General features: G+C 34.9%; 1 protein-coding gene across 1 annotated transcript in view; it reads right to left on the bottom strand.

The window, feature by feature from the left end:
- Positions 1 to 19,172, bottom strand: part of LOC131051237 (uncharacterized) — a 180,087-nt gene that overhangs the window by 90,609 nt on the left and 70,306 nt on the right. Inside the window, exons 8-9 of the mRNA XM_057985654.2 lie at positions 1,512 to 1,604; positions 1,323 to 1,403 (exon numbers count right to left, since the gene is read on the bottom strand). Of these exons, the coding sequence (XP_057841637.2) occupies positions 1,323 to 1,403; positions 1,512 to 1,604 (174 nt within the window). The remainder of the gene's footprint in view (positions 1 to 1,322; positions 1,404 to 1,511; positions 1,605 to 19,172) is intronic.

Here is a 19,172-nt window from a genome sequence, read left to right as displayed (position 1 = left end):
TGATCGGAGAGAGTTGTAGCGATAGGACTTTAGCCACATCAACACCTAACAGTGAGAATTTTGAGCTTGTACTTATCACTTTTTTTCCATTTACAAAGCATGCACCTCTCTAGGCAAAAATGTTAGCTACATTCTACTTTGTCAAGTGCGCACCTGACAATGCAATTTTGATAGGGAACTTTATAATTGCAATTTTCTTTTATCAGAGCACACCTAACAACACAAACTTTGCAAAGAAAAAGCATTTTTCTCGTTTATAGAGATGCATCACTGAAAATGTGATTTTTCCTCTGATTTGAATGTCCATTTTCTTACATAGGTACACATTTATCTATGCATTTCATGAATGTGATTTTGGAACTTGATTTTTCCTCCTAGAGGTGTGCACCTCACAATGGAAATGTGGATTTTGGAAATAAAATTTGTTCTTCTTTTCCAGGCACAAGCTATTTATCGTAGTTTCCATTCACAATCGCACCCCTGAATATGTGTTTCATGACTTTTCAAAATAGAAGAGTGTTCCCATTCACAAGTGCACACCCAATAATACAATTGCAACCCTTAACCTCAATGTTTGCCTTCTCCTTCATATGGTTTCCTTCCTTTCTTCAACATGAGGTGCTTTAGAATTCATTGATCACTGATTCTGCAAAGACGTACTTGAGAAAAGAACGAACCACATAGATGAATAAAACCAAGCTCTGAAAATGATTAATGCTTTTAACAAAAAGACCAAGGCTTGGCTTCATGATGAAATTTTTCATAAGGGTACAACACAAGATTCATCCCGCTGCAGTTTGTATATTCATTTTATTTGAGCTTTTGTTCAATGAATTCCTTATTTGACATTAGACTGCTATCCTTGTCCCTTAGAAAATCTCTCTCCAAGAAACTTGAGGATAGGTATAAAGAAAAACAAAACAATTACTAATGCTGTGTCCGAAGGGTGGTTCATGAAGTAACCTGCACAAGAAATTATAAATGTTTTTCATATATTTCACCAAAGAAGGATCATTATTGTTTACAAGTTTTAGCCAGACTAACATTACTCTTCAAAATGAGAACACCAAATTACTTGTTTCAGGTACATCAAAAATTTTAGAACTTCTGTATATATGATAATTGCATTGCAATAACTATTGATAATACACTTATAGTGGAGTTGAAAGCAGTAATGCAAGTTCGAAAAAAAATAGGTGTTCTATATATTGTGAAATATGGCAACCAAGTGAAATTGCAAACATTAATAACCTTTCTAATCATAATGGGAAGGAGAAAGAAAACAGTCAAGCATGTCTTGACATAATAATGGTTTGACAGACCTTGCATGGATAATTGCGAATGTAGTTGATAAGCAATTCAATAGCTCTTCCTCTGACAGGCTTTTGCTTTTGAGAAATGAACTACAACATGAAAACATGCAAAGCAAATATCCATGACCATCAGTTGGTTTTTAGATAATGAAAATGTGAATTAAATTCAACCATAGGCATCTTATCACTTCAAGTTACCTGCAATACCAAGACCAAAAACCGTGAAAGCCGTAAATCACCGACATTTCTTGCAGAGAGTTTATGAACATCCACTACAGCGTAACCATATTCCTGCAATTTACAAAGCTCAAGGGTCAAATCGATTAAATAGATCAAACATGTTTCAAAAAATCATTATTTAAAATAATCTAAAGTGGTTGTCACACAAGTTCAAATTATTAATATTTTATTGGTTTTTGCACTTGCTTTTCAGTTTTCAATTTTCTTCCATTTGATGTCGAACCCCCTTTATCCTTACAAATTGACCTCCAGGTCCTTCTCCGTTTCCTCTTAACCCTTAAACATTCATTGGTTTAATTTGGAATCGTTTATAACTTTCTACCTCTTTTTGACATGTCAGTTTTTGTCATTATTTCTTTCAACCCACTGCTTTCTACTAAAAACGCATCAAGCTCTCCCATAAACCTGCCTAATTGTGTATTTTCCACTCTATTCACATTGCTTCTTTTTTTTTGTCATTTCAAGCTCACATGAGTGAGTCATTGCATTTGTTGATTTTGATTACTTTAGTTCATGTTAGGGCATATACACTCCAGTCCAACTCTTGTCAGGCCTTCCCTGAAAAACTTGCCCTACACAGAATTTTTTGCATTACTCCCTAGTTTACAACACTCATCACTGGCTCCAGTGCACAATTGAAGCCATTCTAGCACCTCAGAGACCCCAAAAATCTTTATGAGACCCAAAAATTCTTGATTTCCAATTTCCTAGAAAGTTCTATCAGTTTAGTCTTATTCAAGAATATTTCTAGCAGGTTGATCTTTGTTCCAAGAGTTTTGCAGAAGTATGGTCTTTTTCCAAATAATTTGTTGTGGTTTGGTCTTTGTCCCAAGACTTTTCTAGCAATTTGGTCTGTTCATGGTAGTCATTCAGATCTCTAGGAAGTTCCAAGTGGTTTGTCCTAAACAGCAACAATTTTCCTATGGCTTGTCCTCAACCACCAAAAAATCATAGTGATTCGGTTCAAACCAAGACCACCTCTTGATGATTGATCTCTGAAAATACCTACAACCTGCAATAATTCAGTTTTTGGCAATCAATTCAACTCCCTAAATCTTTTTGATGTTTTTGACTTTTCTGCAGTTCTTTAATCTTCTAAATTTTCTTGCGCTTCAATTGTCTTTTTCCCAATCTAAAAGTGAATCTTAGTAGTATAGGGACAATAGCCAACAAGGCAAAGAACTGAGGAAAATTCAACACTTTTCTCACAAGCATCCACAATTTAAATCATGACTGGTTACACAAGTTTATAGCCTTCATCTTCTCTCCCTTCCCTGATGGGAGTGATTATTAGTCTTGTAGATGCACTCATCTTCATTTGCAAGTAGTATAGAGAAAATTCAGGATTCAATCGTCTGAGCAATTTTAAAGCAATTCCCCCATCCCATAGAACCTTACCTTTTATGTTGAGATGCACTTAGATCATACTAGATTCATTTGAGGTTATAAGGTAGGCTAGATTATTTCTTAAGCTTTGAATTTGCAAATCTCAGTGCTCTGTAATGCTCTGCAACTCTGTGCTCAGGTTTGTGTAAAGAAATGTATGTATTATAGTTTTACATAGTCCATATATTAAATATTTGGATTCACTTAGTTTATTCTTCTTCTATAACTATAAATATAGCTATGAAATAAGATTGCATTGATATCATTCAGGTTTACCTTCACCTAAGAAGTGGACCATGTTTAAAACATAGTTATCTTCCTTTCCTTGATTTACACACAGCTGCCTTGAAATAAGAGCGAAGATTGAATCTCATTTGCTTCCTAAATGTCTATGGCATATTAAAGGTTTAAAAATCAATTTGTGATGTTGGAAAACATTTTCTCACACACAACAAACAGTAAAACTTTCAAATAATCAGTAATATACATAGTCTACTATCCTAATTGCATTCCATTCACTTGAGGTGCATTGAAATGTGTTTAAAAATTAAAGTTCATGAGTTATATGCACAATAGAGTTAGTGCTTACGTGCATCTGAATTATTTCTTTACTAAAGCACAAATCACAATTGTACTTCATTCAAATTCGTCAGTTGATTAATAAAGGGTTTTAAGGTATCTATATGACTGAATTATATGTGAAAAAGAACATATGACCTCTATAAGATAACCATATGTTGATTTTGACATTTAGGGCTTGGAAATGTTTATAAATAAGTAAAATAACCCATTACTATAATGTCATTTGCATGCTATTACTAGATTCTTTAAGGCATGTATGTTATTTAGAATTGGAATAAGGCTCATTTTGCTTATTGACTAATTTTTGGTCTAACATGACTTGATTGCAAGGATTAAGAATTTAAGACTAATGATATCTTGCCAGTCCATAACTATGAAGAGAGTGTTAATTCTCACCAAAAATATGTCTCGCAAATATCACTACAAATTATGAATAGAATTTCAACTAATAAAGATATGTAGTTTAACATTGTAAAATTCTTCTCAGACTAAAACAATGTCATTTGCTCATTCACTGACTTACCCCTATATTGAGACAAACAACCTTGTTGTGCACAAACCTATAATTGGAGGTAAGGATATTGTGACCAGTGAAACTAACAAGGTAATCTTACTTGCAACTTCACGACAGGTCAAACTGCAGTTGGGTTTGATATTTCCTTCCCATAGACTAGATAAATTCTTAGTGAGATGTGGCATCCTTGACTACCTTAGTTCTAAATGCCTCGAAATAGGTCCCATCCTATATGTATTGTATGTCATGCATCACATCCTTTCTCTTTCTAAATGAATATGGGCTAAGGCTTTTGGTGTTAAATGGCAAATGTTTAGGTTGGATGATCTTGTGAGCCCCTATAAAGGGTCTAGAATTATTTTTTAAGTCATTTTTTTGCTTTCAAAAGCATGACATTAAGGCTGGTAGGCCATACCCAAATGTATATTTGACAAGGGAAATGTCCCCTAGGTTGTAGAGATGTCCAACCAAAAAAATGTAAAGAATGGGGACAAGAGGGGAATTCCTATCCCCAACCCCCTATCCCCTAGACATCCTTGGATAGGTATTTGTCACAAAACTCCTAAGGAGATAACTTCATGTTACTTACTTAAAAAGTTACTTCATTTTATTTTTATGCACCAAATAAAGCAATATCTCCAATCCAAAAAAATGGGCCATCCCCTCCAAGTCCCCGAGTCCTTAGTGCATTAGAGATGTCACCTAGCCCCTAAAGAAGCATCCTTAGGCAACATTGGGTTAAAAAGAATAATAAGATTCATGAGAGACATCACTAGTTAGAGTGTGGCATAAGATACCTAGAGCCATTGCTGGATCTAGTGACCAATTGTATTCCTAACCTATAAATACATTTTGTTGTAGGTTGATTAGGTTGGTCAACACCGCATGCTTGTTTTTCTATTTGGTCAAAATAGTGAGGGCTTACTATATCATCTCTTTTGCATCAATTATATGTACTTACGTTTGGTAGGGTCTACATAGAGAACAACCTCCATGATTGCAACAAAATGTTGTGGATATCGGTTACCAGTGGTCAACAATTCATTGCTTTCCATTAAATCAAGAATGCAATTGTGCAAGGAGAGAGTCATTAAAGTTATAAGGATGGTTTTTCCATTATTTAAAAGATATATTTGAGGCAAGGAATATGACCCACTATACATGGATGAGGAATGATTGGTTCCATAGATATTGAGGGAAAATCTAGGACACATTGATACTAATTTCAATTATATTGAGAGGGAGAAATAAGGCCCATTGAATAAGGGCTCCACGAGCAAAGTTACTACTCCTAGTATGTGTTTTTCTTATCTAAATGATAGTATAAGAAAAAGGAGAACTATAAATTGAGCATTTGGGAGCTTAATGACAATTCAACATGAGAATAGGGAAAGGGGAGGAAGGTGAATATTTAAGAAACCGAGAGACAAAGAGCATCATTTAGCAAAATTGTTGACCCATTAGTGTTGAATTCTTGGGGACAAGGGAGGAAAATGAGGCTTAAATTGAGAAGTGGTTTTGAGTGGCAAGCCACCACTTTGGACCAAGGAAGATGTCCATCCCTAATTGGGACTAATGCTAGGACTAGGATGTAAGTTGCATATAAAGCACAATTGGTTATTAATATAATAAAACTTAGTCTATGATCTTGAATATCAATAAAGGTCCTCTCTCAAAGTTTGGACTTTCCTACAAATGCAATTGTGTGGATATCACTATTATTTATGCATGAGGGTTCAATTTATATGTGCATCTCTTAATCTAAAGACGATTTCTCAATTAATGTTTCATAAGGGATATGTCATCCTTTCACTTGTATGGTGTCAAAGATTTCAAATGCATTTACATGATACCCATACAAAGATTAGATTTTTTCACACTATCATTAAACCCACATATATTATAGTGTATTGTCCCCTTTTATAAATGCCCTAGTTCATACCCTAAGATCACAAGTCCAAGTAATGAAATATAGTTAGAGATATCATTTACTAATTAAATTATTGAACATGAGAGATCCTGGTAGCGGCCCTACTAGGTTTACGAACATTATTTTAGCCATATATCTAATTCATTAATGGAATTCAATCATAGGAGAATTAGGATAAGGAGGCATGTCAGGGTGACTAAACGATCCTCTACCCTAGGCCCAAGAGTAGATATGCCATCCCTCTTGGCCTCATGTGGCCCTTTGCCATCCATATGAGGGGTGTACCTAGTGAGGAATCCTATAACCGTTCCCCTCTTATTGCCACCCTTATTCTCCCCCCTATGATTGGGGTTCCTTAATCTAACGGTCAACCTTAATAGACATTTGTGGTGAAACTACAATAGAGTGTCTGAAACATCCTTCCCTTCTAAGCCCAAGGGTGGGGCACTACTTGTACCCCCTTGGCCTCATTGAACCATTGGTCATCCACCATGAGGTGGTGTGCTTGGAAGAGGATCTCATAACTGTTTCCGCTCCTTGTATTCCCTTACTTATCCCTATCATGGTTATTTGCAGTATTTAAACAAACATACGAGAATACACATTATTGTCTATATTCCATATATAATTATATAATGGCATAATATCATTAGGTTTTGTATATGTATCATTCATATGTGGGTAGTCATACATATAATTATATCATTAATATTTCATACTAGATCACTTGACCAATGGTCAAGAGCTTTATCACTTAATCTGACTATCTTATATCCGATTTGTTCTTGTTCCTAATCTTCTTTCTCAGATTAATTCGCCTAATCCCTGATCCTCTTTTTTGATGCCTCCCTTAGTGTTTGATATGCTATTTATATATCCCTCCATTGGTGGATGGTTATGACCTTTCTCACAAACATCATCTTTCAAAAGGTGACAGCTCTTGACCATATCCTTTGTCTTCTTCACTAATGCTGCTCGTTGTGATCGCACCTTCTCAAATGGTTATTAGTGACACGTAACATAATTCTTAATCATGCCTTAGTAATTTTGTTGCCAAATTATCTTGCCTTTGGATCGCAGTCTTACTTTGCATCAAGGAGGTTTTAGGAACCATCGCTGCCTCCTCATAAAGATAGTTACTGAATGAACATATTAGTCCATGCTGAAAATCATGAAGTCTCACAAATCAGACGATTTTCTGATCAATAGTATCTTTTGATTTAATTTTTATCTGTTTCCTGCTTGAAGATGAGTAAGGAGTTGTTAATAGGCGGGGGGCATTATAGTCCGCCCTTCCTGATATTACTTGTCCTAAAGCAATGATAGTTTTAACGAAATCTTTTTTAACACAAGGATCCCTAACCAACCCTTCAAGATTTGTAACCTTTCGATCCTTCTTGTGATATAATTAGCTCCAATTAGGTGGTCCCAAAGTTTGCATAACATCATAGGTATATTTTATCCTTAAAGCAAGAACTAACTTATTAAGATAAGGATTAAAAGCATGACACACACCTATGACCTTAAATGCAATGTTCTTTTCTAAACAAATTCATATCTTTTGGGGTCACTTTCATTATTCTCATATTCTAGATTAACCAATGTTCCATTGTGTTTCAAGACGGGTGGACGAGTTTCAGGGATGGGGTGACAAAGGGCCTAAGTTCGGGGACGATGGGGGGTGGCCGAGGGGCAGTGCTGATATACATATAGTAATTGAATAACTAGTTACGAAAATTCAAAAGATGTATAAGAATTACATTTCAAATGGAACTTTAGCAAATTGAAATTAGTAAAATAGCAAAATTGCAAATACTAAATACTAAGATGTATGATTTCCATTTTAATTTTTAATTTTAAATACTTGTAACTTTAATACTAAATAAAATTAAAAATTGCAATTTGACAAATGAAATTGTCGAATTGGAGATTTCTAATATATCAAAAATATCATAAGGATGATTACAATGAGTAACACGATGTCAAAATAAGACTAAGTACAAAATTAGCATGATGATGATATCAAACACTCTATTCTCTCCTCTTCAGCTAGCTAGTTAAAAAATTAGAAAACCAAATGTGAGAAAATGGGAGGATTTGAGGGGGGTTTGCAAGCTTTGGATGGCATGCATGGGGCCCACATAAGATTACGGTTTGTCAATAACCCAAAAATGTATAAAATATAAATTAAAAAAAAAAACACTTTTTATCATGTTGAAGTCTCTGAGACACCCTAGAAGCCTTCGAGACTCCAGGAAGTCTCTAAGATTAGGCCCAGACTTATTATACAGTACAAAAATTAGTATTGTTAATTATCTTTGTGGTATGTCTAAGTGTATGTTTAACCTATGCACTATAAAGATAGCATTTATTATGTAGTCTCTTATATTTATAGATGTGAAATACATATGCCAGAACATAAATATGTTGTAACCTCACAAGAAATCATATAGGGAAGGGAAGGAGGTGTAGGAAAGGGAGCAGATACAAGATCGCCATCTAAGTAGGCCACCCCATGATGGATGTCCAATGTGCCTGCCACTAGGGCCAAGAGGGTGAGTGTCCGCTCTTGGGCTTAGATAGGTGGATTACGGGGGGCTCTAATGCGATTTCCTTTCCCATTTCTACAATGATTGACTATGGACTTAGATACAAGCACCCCACCAGGTAGACCACCCCAAGTGGATGTCTAATGCACCTGCCACTAGGGCCAAGAGAGCGAGTGTTCGCTCTTGGGCTTAGTGCAAGGATGGCTTTGGGCGGACCTATCATGCTTACTCTTCCAAACCCAATTGTGATTGAATGCTAGGTGGTAATATAGATATGGTCTATCTTATTGAATTGAGATAATTACATATTCTCATCTAACCCTAATGATTGAAAATTATATATGTATATATCATTGGTTGTGATTGCAAGATTTAAATCAAGTTTTATCTTGTTAAGGACATTTTACTGGGTAAAGATATATCTCTAACCATATTTCATCTCTTGTTATTTAACTTGTGATTCTAGGGCAAATTCTAGGGGACATTACATATAGACCTAAGATATGATATCCAATCTAGGGACTATTGATGAGCACATAATGTGATGATGCAAATTACTAGGATATGATCCATTGTAATCAACAATCCCTACACACATTGTCCAATTCATCAAACTCTTCATCTTGAGAGTGTATTCAAACTCATTTTTCATCCGTAAAACATAGTGTATTGTTCAATTGGCTAGCCTCAATCCAAGAGAGATACTCAATTTTAGCCCTTTTGTTCTTCAAACTGGATCGCTTCCTTTAGCCCCCCTAGATGAAGTTGATGCTAGTGCTCAAGCATAGTTTGCTTCTCTATTCTATTAGCATTTCAAGAGGCCAACTCCATACCTTCAAATAGCTTTTAAATATCTGGCCTAGATCAAGGAGTAGATAGATTGACAAAACATTCAAGTTAGATCTATTCCTTGTTGCCTCCTAGTCTTAAGATAGCTTGAGATTCTAAGTAGCCCCTACAAATTGTTGATGGTACCATCCTTTGCCCCCAATTCTATTGTCATTGGACACATGGCTTTTGATTAATCTAATTTAGTTAAAACTTTTCACTAATCCATAGCAGTGATAACTTTAAGAAACCCCCCCTCCGAAAAAGATATAAAATCTTGGCGAATATTTTAAATTTTTTGAAAAAAAAAAAATTATAGGCGAATTTTTCATTTTTTTAAAGAAAAATATATATTTTATTGGCGATTTTTTACATTAAATCTTTTTGGTGTTAAATCTTGGCGAATCTTGGAAGATAATAAGAGTATGCATTAATTACTATTGCAAATACTTTCATTATATTAAATAAATTCTTATAGAAAAGTAGAGGCTTGAAGGTGGAAATCATTAATGAGTTTAAGGGGTAGACTCTACTTTATTTAGTTACTACCATTAATTTTAAACAATCTAATAGACCTCTTTTTATTTTGTGAGATAAAATGCACCAAAAAATTGTAATACTTATGAGGCCCAAAATTACTTTTAGACCATTGATTTTCATTGAGGTCAACAATTGAAAAGAAATTTCAACACCCATAAGCATTACAACTTGTAGATACAATTTGCCTCATGGAATACAATGATGGTCATTAGATTATATTTTAAATCTATGATGGCAACTAAAGATTACCAATATAACCCTAAAGTAGCTAATAATTATGATAATTATTAGCAAATTAATTTATATTTCTACAATAAATTATAATATTTTGGTGAATTCGATCCAATCATGTATCAAATATAGTGGCAAATCTTTGAGTTCAAAAATTTAATAAAATAAATTCGTTGGCTATTTAAATAAGACTAAAATAAATTTTTGTAAAAATGTGGCGATTTAGGTCACCTTAAAACTTGAACTATTAGCCAAATTTTGACTCCCAAATTTCAAAAAATAGCCAATTGGCGAATATTAGCCACTACAAAAATCACTGATCCATAGTAGATTAGGAATGGCCACCATATATCTTAGGGATTAACTATATGTCACATTTACTCACCCTCAGATGTGGAGATGTAGGTGCACGTTATATTTAGTTTCCCATTCCACTACAAGAGCTGAAAGAGATCTTACTATCCATACATAGATGTAGAAGGGTCAGTCACTATCTTCTACAATCTCAATCAAAGTTCCTTATAGCTTTTCAAGACATTATCTCCAAGAAGCAGCACTTATGGGTGTTATTCATTGACTAGCACTACTAAATTAATTACCTTCTTCCACCCTACTCATTTATTGAGGTGTTATGCATATTTTGAGTGCCACTATTACCCATAGGAATACTAATAGACTAGTAAAACTACATCCCTCCTTGCAAGTATATATTATAGACCTTCACTACCATCCTCTCACATTAGACAAAGCAAATCCTCTATTCTGCATTATAGAGGTTGTGCTACTACTCATTTACAATTTACAATATCCATTTAGACACATACCACGAGCTAATTGCTACTTGATGATCACTGTCCATGGACATTATTAGAGATCTAAGTTACGGATTCTGCAGGTGGACCCCCCAAGTCCTGGTCCAGTTCCCCCTGGTCTTGGTCCTAATTTGGTTCCCTCTGAGTTTGGACAGGGTCCTGCCCACAACCTATGGGTTCAGCCCTGCGAACCCAAGAAGAACCCAGGCAGAATTTTGGAAAAATTCAAGGAACCCAGGAGGAACTTGGCACTTAAGTCAAATTTTATTACTTCTTTAAAGTGTTTTTTTTGTCAAAAAGGTCTGTGATGTTTTTTTTTAAAGTGTGTTTTTTTACCAAATACAAATATATAAGACTAGTTCAAACCAGCCATAATAGAATCCTGGATTTGTACCAGTAAAAAAGCATTTAAAATCTTGTATCTTCATAAAATTAGGTCCACACTAAGCAACCAAAGAATCTTTAAGTATAAATATTCTTATCTGCTTTGAACTTGATCCAGCACTCAAAATGAAACCAAATCGGTGCATTTCCTTTCTAGTCAAAAAATCATGCGAAAATTCAAAGAAGCAAAGATGATCTTAAGGGATCCAATGTTATTAGACACCTTACCTACAAGACAGATATAAAGAAAAAGCAATGAATTATGTATTTGTTGAAAGTTGTTATTAAAAAATGTGTGCTGATATCTTGCAGCCCAGATTGGAAGGTACCACCTCACCAATGATAGTAAAAACACTTCAGCAAAGAAATAAAGTTAGCAAAACAACCTTAGAAACTTAATGACGATAAAATAATGCATTGAGATCATGGAGGATTATCGAGTAAAAATTTAGCTCAGCAGAAATACAGAAGCACAATTGAACACCATTCAACACCTTTGGATTACAAACTTGAAAACCATGGTCTCAAACAAAACAATGTCCATCAAAAAGAAATTACCACAAAGAATTAAGCGTACACACTTTTAGAAATTAATCTCAGGTATACATTGCTTCACATTTTGCTTGAACTTATCTTCTAGGATCCTGGATCTAGGCATATTGTTGTCTCAATTTTTTGAATTTCCAAAAATAGACAACCCCTACAAATTTTTACTCAAAATTCGTAGTTTTCTTCTCTAAGGCATGTTTTATGAGATTTAAAACTAATATTTGTTAATGTCAGATCATCAGTGGGTGTGTTTGTCATCGTTGTCCAAGTTTTGGTTGGTTTTTGCTTTCATTTTCCTAGCTTTTCGTGCAATTTCGGGTTTTGAGTTCCTCTTTGCAAGTAGGAACATTTTGTTGTCTCTGCAAGTAGGAACTTTTTGTTCAATTTACAAGTAAATCAACTTTACTTGTAATGTAGAAACCCTTGCTGGTTACAACTTAAGTTACCAGCTTTAGACACTAAGGAATATTGTCAAATAGTTGTCGTGCAACGTCTATGTGCGCTGATCGGAGTTTCAGTCTGATATAATTCTGTTTAAGTGACTACACAGCACCAAAATTGTTTGCAAATGATCTCTATAATGTCTAAGCTAGAAGCACTAAGCAAGAATAGCTTCTATTTAATCCTTCCTTTGCATATACATGACTTTCAAAAGTGAAATATGCATCTACAGCTAGTACACATTGTTACAAACAGTTGGCATGCAAACCACTAACATTAAGAGCATAGATATAAGATCATAAAGGGCTGCAACTCAATTGCCTTTAAATTATTTAATTCAATTGATGTCTAATATCTCATACTACATCATACCTGGTGAACAAAGGTTTGAATGTGTGGGCTTGATGGTGAATTACAGCAGCTGGTAATGTACGAACAGCAGCAAATTATTGGTCTGCACCTTGGAAAGAATGTCTTTTGCTCCCTTCATGCTGCGTTTCCCCTTCTCTTACCATCACAACCCTTGCAGATTTTTATTGAAATTTATTGAAGCCTCTATCTCCAAAATCGTGGCACCTAGGGATCTACGCCCTTTCACAGCAGAAGTGGTGGCTGTAGCTTGTACGGTTGCTTAGGTAATTAATAGCCAAGCATGGAAATGGACCCCTATCACATCGACCCTTTGGTCTGCAAATACCACTTGTGATCAGCACCAAAAACAACAAATTCCTCACCAATTTTTGCACAAATGGAACCCCTGTATGAAGCTCCCTCTGAAAGCCAAATTCACTGGATATTTCACCAATTCAGATGGTTGCACACTGAAGATTTTCCCGTTCTCCAATGGCGGATGAAGACTGAAACCCTTGGTCTCTGCTCTCCACGAAGTCATGAAAATAAATGTCAAACAACAATAAATCAAACTTCTTGTTGTTGAACATATATAATCCTCAAGAAGTTCAATTTTCTCCCATAAAGCACTTTAATAACATTAAATGTTCTAATATTAAATTGGCATCATTAAATGCAATAATGACCTTGAGTTATGTGCACATAATTAATTAATATTTTGTATGATGCCTAGACCCTCAACTTAAGTCACTTAAGTTATGATATAAAATTATATTATAACTTTATAATATAAGCTCATAACCAAATAAACATTAATATCTCCTTAATTATTCAACATTTTTGCATGCCGTCTAAAGAGGGAGCTGACATGAGGAAACTGCATATGACCATACCCCCTTTACTAAAAATAGCAGGAGTCCATCTGTAACATCCCAAGACTTACTAAAAATAGTAAGTAGAGCAAACGATGTCCGAAATTCGAATGATGCCAAACGAAGACCAAACTGAAGCACTCTGAACATTGGAGATGATACAAATCCTCAGGAGACCCTCTAACCATCCTCATTAGCCTATGAGGGTTAGGATGATAGGCTAATCCTCACTGAAGAACTGATGTCAACAAGAAGGGGACATCACATGTAATCGAGGTTTTGAAACCTAATTACAAGTTAGTTTGTTCTTATAAAGTATATTTTACTTGCAATCGGGTTTTTAGGACCCGATTACAAGTTTGTTTTATAAAAGAAAAGAGACACACTTTGGTTGCTTGCAATCGGGTTCTAGAAACTCGACTGCAAGTAAGTAGGGGTTATCTTCCCTTGCAAGTTATATTTTACTTGCAATCAGGTCTCTAGAACCCGATTGCAAGCCCTTCATGTTTCACCTTGGCAATGTCTACAATACTTTACTTGCAATCGGGTTCTTGAAGCTCGACTGCAACTGTGCAAGTACTACCCTTCCCTTGTAAGTAATGGTTGCTTGCAATCAGGGTTCCAAGACCCAATCGCAAGCATTGTTCTCCTCTGCACTTCTAAGCGAGTTTGGTTGCACTTGAAATCGGGGTTTTGAAACTTAATTGCAACTATTTTTACATAAGCGTATACCTACCTTTCACTTGTAATCGAGCCTCTAAGACCAGATTGCAAGCATAAGCATTTTTGTCCTTCTCAACTTGTGTTCCACCCATTTCTGCGTTTCCAAGCTTGTTGCGATCCACTTGCAGATTACCTTCCAAAACCCGATTGCAAGGGATTCTAATGCATGTGAGGACAGCAAGCAAAAGCTAGTGTTGTCATATGTTGATGGCAGAAATGATGTCAAATGAAAAGAGTACCCTGTCATATGCACAGAGAGGTTTAAAATATCATGAACCATGAAGCAGAGAACAGTGGCTACGTCAAGTCTTATCTAGAATCAGGGATGACAATTATAGTCTCACTATTGGGAATAGTTTCTTTCCTTTATTAAATGTGGAAGTCTGCCATTGTAAGAGAGAACTTGACAAATGAAGGAGTAGTGCAGTAGAGGAATGCATTATAGCAGAGCTATGTGGTAAAAAGTAGTGACTTTCATTGTCACAGAGACCAATCAAGAATGTTAATTATCTTCAAGTTTAATGGTTAACCTTCATGAGGTCACTGTCATTACCATTCACGGTCAAATGATGCAAGTTGTTGTTCCTAGACAAATACCTTCACCGATCTTGAATACTTCAATTGCCAGCAACATCAAGACCTCTTAGACAGAGGATGATGTAAATAGTCATGTCTCAGACACTTAGATTAGTTTCAATTTTGCATTTGTAATTTCCCTTTGACAAATTACATGTAATGCTAAAAATTGTAATTGCAAGTAGTCACATTACTTGCATTCTTGTAACTTGTAATTACATGTAAACAAATTACAAGTTGAAAGGCAATAGGACTGTAATTTGGAATAAGTCATAGTTAGTTATAGTGGTTGTGGAAAAAGTCTTTCTTAGTTGGACTTATCCCACTTTTTGCTCTCAACCCCTCTCCTACATATATCGGAGGGTGCTCTTTGTAATTTTTATCTTTTCGGCAAGCAAGAAAACTCTGCAGAAATTTACAGCGATAAAGACTTTATGTTTTATGCTTGTAAATTGGTTTCTCAAGCAATACAAAGAAGGCATTCAAGTTTCAAACTTTGTGTTGAGGCCTTGTTCATATATCCATTGTGTTCTTATGTCATAGTGATATACTTAATGCATGTACTTGAGATTCTAGTGAAGTTGTTGAAAAGAACTTTAATCTAATTTTTTGTAGACTTTGTGATGCAAATATTGAGGATTAAATAATCATAGCTAAGTAATCATAATAGAGAGAAATTATAAGACTGTGTGCTTGTAGTTGTTCTTATTTATAGTAGTCTAGATGTGCATCATATCAGCATACTTTGAGTTGTTGTAAGTTGTACGTTGTTATCATACTAATCATTCTAGAAGGTAGATAGGACAGTAAACAAGTGAAGACTTTGATCTTTGCTTCTACATTCCCATCCTGGAGAAGTGACGGAAGACTTTGCGCTTTCATGGAAACTTTGCTTCCTTTCATATAATTATCTTTGTAGTTGTTGAAATCTCATAAATGTTTGTATTTGTTACTCTAATTACAATTTCTTTTATGAAAAGAGAAAAGAATATCATCTTTTTCTGAAAAAAGAGAAAAGGATGTTGTCCCAAACAAGTTAAATTAGTGTTTATATGTTACAGTTAATTTGTAATAGTAGGACAGGGGCAGCCTTCCCTTAGAATTAGGAGAGTTTCTAACTCACACATTGTGACCGAAACCACAATTTTGAATGCCTTCTCAGGTGTACAAAATTTTCAACCAACACATATCATGACAATTATGTAATTTAGAATTCCAGAAACAAAGATCTTATGATAAAATACTTAGTTGAATGACAGAAACTGGTTCTCTAAACTTAACATGGTGGTGTATTTTGCTATGTTATTTAACTATTAGCATAGTGATGTATTTTGAACTTAACTACTGTTGCATGCAGGTATGTATATATTTTTTATTTTTGTATATTTTTGTACTAACGAACACAAAACCCCCCAAAAAAAATTTGCCAAACCCGCGAACCCGAAGCTCGAACGGGAACTCAAGCCCAAACCAGAACTGGCAACTTAGGTAGAGATTAGAGAGATACTATAAACCCTCTCCCATATGATCTGATTGGTAAAAATACAAATTTATATAGATAAACTGAAAATCCTAAATAGCAATAAACTCAAAAAATGTAAGGAAAATGAGACTAAGCAACACCACAAATTGCACCAATGATTTCACCTACAGAAACCCCTATGTGGAAAAACTACAGAAAAATTGTGAGCTAATCACATTTAAATCCACAACTCCAATGGAAATTAAATTACACCTCTTGGACCTTCTACTAACCTGATTCTAACTCAACTTCATCGATAGGATCTGAAGCAACACTCCCCAATACCTCATTGTAATATTTTTTGCCTAGGAGCAGTTTAACCCAATTGCATGTCCTCTAGTTAGCCAATTTGGGTCTACAATAAATTACTAATACTTAACAATGCAAGACAGAAGACCAAGAGTCAATATAAGTTGAACAGTTGCAAAAATTGGAACACCTTGAGTTGTTTTTTGTCACATAACAAAACCATTGTTTGTCATTAGGAAACAATTAAAAAATTATTGCCTTTTATGGAAAAACTATTGTTGTTGATTGTGAAACCGCTACTTTACAAAAACTGTCATTTCTTTCTAATGAAACTACCACTTATCTGGACAAACCCACCCAAATGGTTATGAAATCGTCACCTACTAGAAACCAAAGGTTTCCCCTAGAAGCCAAAAACACTCATTTTCTCAGTTTTCTCTTCTACAAAATCCTACTATAAGATGTCCCATTCAATCATAAACATTCTCCAACATCCACGTATTTGCCTCTATTTTGAAACATCTTCTTCATAAAGTCAAACCAAATACTTTTGTAAATCACACCTCCCCAATATGGAGGTTTTTGGTCCCCAAAAGTTATTGAGACTCAAAGTAAAAGGGATGCTCCTCTCAAGGGACAACAGGTTGCCATCTCACTTTGCACGTCTCCAACCAACACCTGGAAAAAACTGTCATATCCCTGCCAATATGTGAGATTGCAGCCTTTGTAAGGATAAAATTGCAGTCTTCAAAAATTCAGATTGTAGCCTTTATAAAAATTAAGCTAGGGCTGACCAAAGAGTAAAAGGATAAGAATTACATGAAAGGCCAACTAGAAAAAATAAATTATATTATCACTTCATTGTTAGGGGCCAACTAAGTTCCAAGGCTATTACCTTTTATTAAGGCCGACCAAGGTGCATAAGATGAAAATAAATTAAGTTTAAATATTATGGCCAACCTCTCTTAAATAGTCGCAACATTACATAAGGTCGCATCTCTTAGGCTATCGAAATAGTATAAGTAGAAGATAAAAGGATGATGGAAAGAGGGGAGGAAAAAAGTGAAAAAAAAAACATTATATGAATTAGAGCAGGCTCATTCCAGAAGACATAAATATATCATTACAGATGGACATAAATATATCATTACAACAGATATAAATATATCATTACAGCAGACATAAATATATCATTACAGCAGGCAGACATATATTATTGAGAAGATTTGAAAGGTAGAATATGCAGATTTGAAGGAGATTTGAATTGAATCCAGGAAGGATCAATGGAATGGAAATGGAATAGCGTCTGATCTGAAATAAGGAATAGAATGATAAAGGAAAGAAATACTGATCTGTAATGGAAAGAAGCATTAATCTGAAATCAGATATCAAGCCAAATGAGAGCAGAAACTGATTTTATACAAGCAGTCTTGAATTAGTGAGGTTATGAGTAGGCATCAAAGGAAAGCAGAAGTCAATTACATGAATCTGCATTCATCAAGCAAGATCGAACAAGATCAGAAATCCTTATCTAAGATGCACTTAGCGAATAAAATCAGAAGTCAGCATTCATCAAATAAATCTGCAAATAACTTGTTCTCTACAGGTATTTTGGTATGCATTGTAAAGATAGTATATTTAATATATAATCTCTCATTTATTTATTATATAGGGCATAATCGGAAATGCTATTCAAAATAGATTCCTAACCTATTCATTAAATTACTTATTCTCCCACAAACAATCACATGTGGGTTAAGAAGGAAATGCATTTGGGATGAGCAGATATGGGTTTCCCCTCTAAGTAGCCCACCCCAAGTTGGATGGGCTAAGAGGTCCTGTCACTTGTGGACCAAACGGTCGAGTTGTCTTAGTTGGATGCTCCATGCTCTTGGGCTTAGTTGTGGCAAATGGTTTTGGGTGCCCTTTTGTATTGCACTCTCCTATTCCCCCCAATGTTTGATTGTGGAAAGTGAAGAAGCAATCATGTATGGGTTAAGGAGACATGTTTGAGAAAGCCAAAATGGGTTCCCCTTCTAAGTAGCCCACCCAAGATTGGATGGACCAGGGGTCCTTCCACTTGTGGGCCAAGGGGTTGAGTTGTCTTAGTGGGATGTTCCGCTCCTTTGGGCTTAGATGTGGTGAATGGTTTCCGACACTCAATCGTGGTTCTTTACTAATCCTTACTATGGTTGATTCTTGGAATTAAATCCCAATGCGTGATATTATTCAACAGTCAACTTAAAATACTTATTCAAATTGATTATAAGTACTATTTAATGCAATTGCTTATATATTGCATTTCTTGTATATATTAATGATCCCTAACCCTCATGAAAGTAATAATATTACAAATTACTAATTTAAATGTTAACTAACATGATTGCAGAACCTAAACCAGGATTTATCTTACTAAAGACATTTTAATCGATAAAGTTCTAATTCTAACTATATTACATCTCTTATTTTTAATTGAACTTGTGATTTTAGGGCAAGATTGAGGATCATCCCAGAAGGGGACATTATAAAACATATCTCCAACTATGCAAATGAACTTCAACATTTGTTTTCTCCTCCAAG

Source organism: Cryptomeria japonica, chromosome 6, assembly GCF_030272615.1.
Source record: "Cryptomeria japonica chromosome 6, Sugi_1.0, whole genome shotgun sequence".
Classification (NCBI taxonomy): Eukaryota; Viridiplantae; Streptophyta; class Pinopsida; order Cupressales; family Cupressaceae; genus Cryptomeria; species Cryptomeria japonica.
This window is presented reverse-complemented; position numbering and strand designations above follow the sequence as displayed.